The sequence below is a fragment of the Lactuca sativa genome, chromosome 5 (assembly GCF_002870075.4).
Source record: "Lactuca sativa cultivar Salinas chromosome 5, Lsat_Salinas_v11, whole genome shotgun sequence".
Lineage (NCBI taxonomy): Eukaryota > Viridiplantae > Streptophyta > Magnoliopsida > Asterales > Asteraceae > Lactuca > Lactuca sativa.
The window spans coordinates 253,532,438-253,535,925 of NC_056627.2; the positions used below are offsets into that span (position 1 = coordinate 253,532,438).

Below are 3,488 nucleotides of genomic sequence, written 5' to 3' on the forward strand. Positions count from 1 at the left end.
ACAATAACACAATAATTATTTTGAATAGAATAACCTAAGCCTATATATATATATATATATATATATATATATATATATATATATATATATATAAACACACAACGGCTATATATGTGCAACGATTATAAACAACAAAAACAACGACTATTTTTTTACAATAAATAACAACATTATCATATTTCTCTCTACAAAAAGGGTGTAAATTCTCTCACTTTTCAATGTTATTAAGATCAAAATGATTCATCCGGTTATAATTCTCGCAACTATAATGACTATAGCACTTAGCTTCCTATTTTTCAATCTCACGCCGAATGTATTTTATCGTGATTTATTTTATCCTTTCTTAGTCTTGTATGTGATGATTCTTCTCCCGCTTCTGTTTTGTGCAATACATATTGAAATAAAAGGATTTTAATTTTCATCTTGTTATTTTTTTTTAAATTTATAGTTACAATATGTCCAACATTGCAAAGCTCGAGTTTGCAGCACTTGAAGTTAGTGGGAAAAACTATGTGTCATGGATGATAGATGTAAAAATGCATCTTGAGTCCATGGGAATCTCAAATGCTATACATGAATTTAATAATTGCTTGACACAAGACAAGGAGAAAGCACAATTTTCCTTTCGTAAGCATATTGATGAAATATTTAGATTTGAGTATCTTGATATTACTAATCCAAGTGTTCTCTAGAGTCTCTTGAAAGAAAGATTTGATCATCAAAAGGAAGTTATACTTCCAAATGCTAGAGATCAATGGAGAACACTAAGTTTTCAAGACTTCAAAAAAGTAAATGAATACAACTCATATTTGTTCAGAATATGTTCACAACTCAAGTATTGTGGATAAGACGTTACTAATGAAGATATGTTGGAGAAAACGTACTCCACATTTCATGCAACAAACATTACCTTGATGCAACAATATCGGTTGCAAAAGCTCACAAAATATTCTGAATTGAATGCATGCTTACTTGTTGCAGAGCAAAACAATGAGCTCTTAATGAAAAACCATGAATTTCGTCCAACAATATCAGTAGCACTTCTTGAAGCAAATGCTACAAATACAGATGGTTATCGAAACTATACATGTGGACGAGGACGTGGCTGTGGTCTAGGACGAGGACGTGGCTATCTTAATCGAAACCAAAGCCATAATCATAACCATAATTTTGGTCGTGGACAAGGTAATAATCGTGGTCGTGGCCAGAAAAGAAATAATTGCCAATATTTACAAAGAAACAATATCCATTCACAAGAAAAGGCCAAAGTAGCAAGGCATGATGTTGGGACATCACAAAAATCTTTTGGTTCATGTTATAGATGTGGTAGCACAGGCCATTTGTCAAGGACCTACCACACACCTGCACATCTTTATCAACTTTATCGAGAGTCCATTAAAGGAAAAGGAAAAGAAGTAAACCTCATTGATAATGTTGAATGCACTCCGCTAACTGTTGCTGATTTCTGCAATGACATGGAAGACATAAACTAAAAATTTATGTTATTGTTCTTGTAAAATTGTTTTTCCTTCCTTTGTTTGTCATATAATGTCTTTCCTACATTGTGAAGTTTCTTTAGAATAATTACTGTGATTATGTTTATTGGCTTATTATTTCTTTCATATGTGAAGTTTAATATGAGTCCAACCGCAACACAAAACCAAGAAAAGGTTGGAGATCTTTGCATAGCAGATACTGCTAGTACGCATACTATTTTGAAATCAAAGAAATATTTTTCAAAATTAGTGCCAACAAAAACAGTTATACATACAATATCAGGTCCTACAGACTTGATAAAGAGGACTGGAAACACCCAATTTATATTACCAAATGGTACGAAGTTTTGTATAGAAAATTCCTTATTTTCTCCAAAGTCTAATAGAAACTTACTAAGTTTCAATCACATATATTTCACAGGATATGACACAAAAACTGTGACCACTGAAAATAAGAAGTATATGTATATTATAGATAAAAACCGTGTGCTTGATAAACTACCAACACTTGATTCCGGTTTGCATTATATATATATATATATATATATATATATATATATATATATATATATATATATATATATATATATATATATATATATATGATTGAATCAAATATGGTAGTCAAATAAAAACAATGTGATCCTAGGGCATTCAGTTTATGGCATGATAGGTTGGGCCACCGAAGATTAACAATGATGCGAAGGATAATTGAGAATACGCATGGGCACCCATTGAAGGACCAGAAGTTCCCTTAGTCCAGTAGCATAAGACCATGTACATCTTGTTCCCTTGGAATGTTAATTATATTACATTCCCCAATGAAACTTGAAAGGGAGTCACCTAGATTTCTCGAAAGAATTCAAGGTGATATATGTGGACCAATTCATCCACCATCTGGACCATTTAGATACTTTATGGTCCTAATAGATGCATCCAGCAAATGGTCTCATTTTTTCCTATTATCAACTCGTAATGTGGCATTTACAAAGTTTATTGCCCAAATTATTAAATTAAGGGCACATTTCCCTGATTATACTATCAAAATAGTGAGGCTTGATAATGCTGGTGAATTTACTTCACAAGCATTTAATGACTATTGTATGTCTGTAGGAATTGTCGTTGAGCATCTAGTTGCTCATGTACACACACAAAATGGTTTAGCCGAATCACTGATTAAACGTCTCCAACTAATAGCTAGACCATTGATAATGAGAATCAAACTTCTTGTTTCTGTTTGGGGCCATGCAATCTTACATGTTGGATCATTGATACGCATGAGACCAAGTTCATATCATATATATTATCCCTTACAACTTGCTTTTGGTCAAGAGCCAAATATATCCCAATTGAGAATTTTTTTGGTGTGCATTATATGTTCCCATTGCACCACCACAATGGACAAAAATGGGTCCTCAAAGAAGGTTGAGAATATATGTTGGTTATGAGTCAGTCTCTATTATAATATATCTTAAACCTTTAACAAGTGATGTTTTTACACAACGCCTAGATGATTACAAATTTGATGAGACAAATTTCCCATCATTAGGGGGGAGAAAAGAAGATCATAGAAAAGGATGTTTCATGGCATGAGCCTTCTTTATCAAATCTTGACCCTCGCATAAAGTAATGTGAAATGGAAGTTCAAAAGATAATGCATTTCTAAGAAATGGAAAATCATTTTCCTGATGCATTTACTAACACGAAAAGGGTGACTAAATCATATATACCAGTTGTCAATATTCCAGCTCGAATTGAAATTCCATATGGACAATCTGATGATAAAGTCACTCAAGAGTCTAAAACACGCCTATAGCGTGAAAGAGCATTTGGTTCTAAGGATAAGGAACCACGAAAAAGAAGAGGAGTGTAAAATGAACTAGATCATGAGGAAAGTGTTCTTGGAGAAACACAAAATATCAAAATTCCCCCGGGAAAGAAAGATGTTGCACTAAATTATGGTCAAAAAAATAGAATATGTGACCAAAATGA

At 32.7% G+C, this 3,488-nt stretch overlaps 1 protein-coding gene across 1 annotated transcript; it reads left to right on the top strand.

The window, feature by feature from the left end:
* Nucleotides 1-866: 866 nt before the first annotated feature.
* Nucleotides 867-1,493, top strand: LOC111899570 (uncharacterized). Its single transcript, XM_023895410.1, has one exon. The coding sequence runs from the start codon at nucleotides 867-869 to the stop codon at nucleotides 1,491-1,493; it is 627 nt and encodes a 208-aa protein (XP_023751178.1).
* The last annotated feature ends 1,995 nt before the right edge of the window (nucleotides 1,494-3,488 follow it).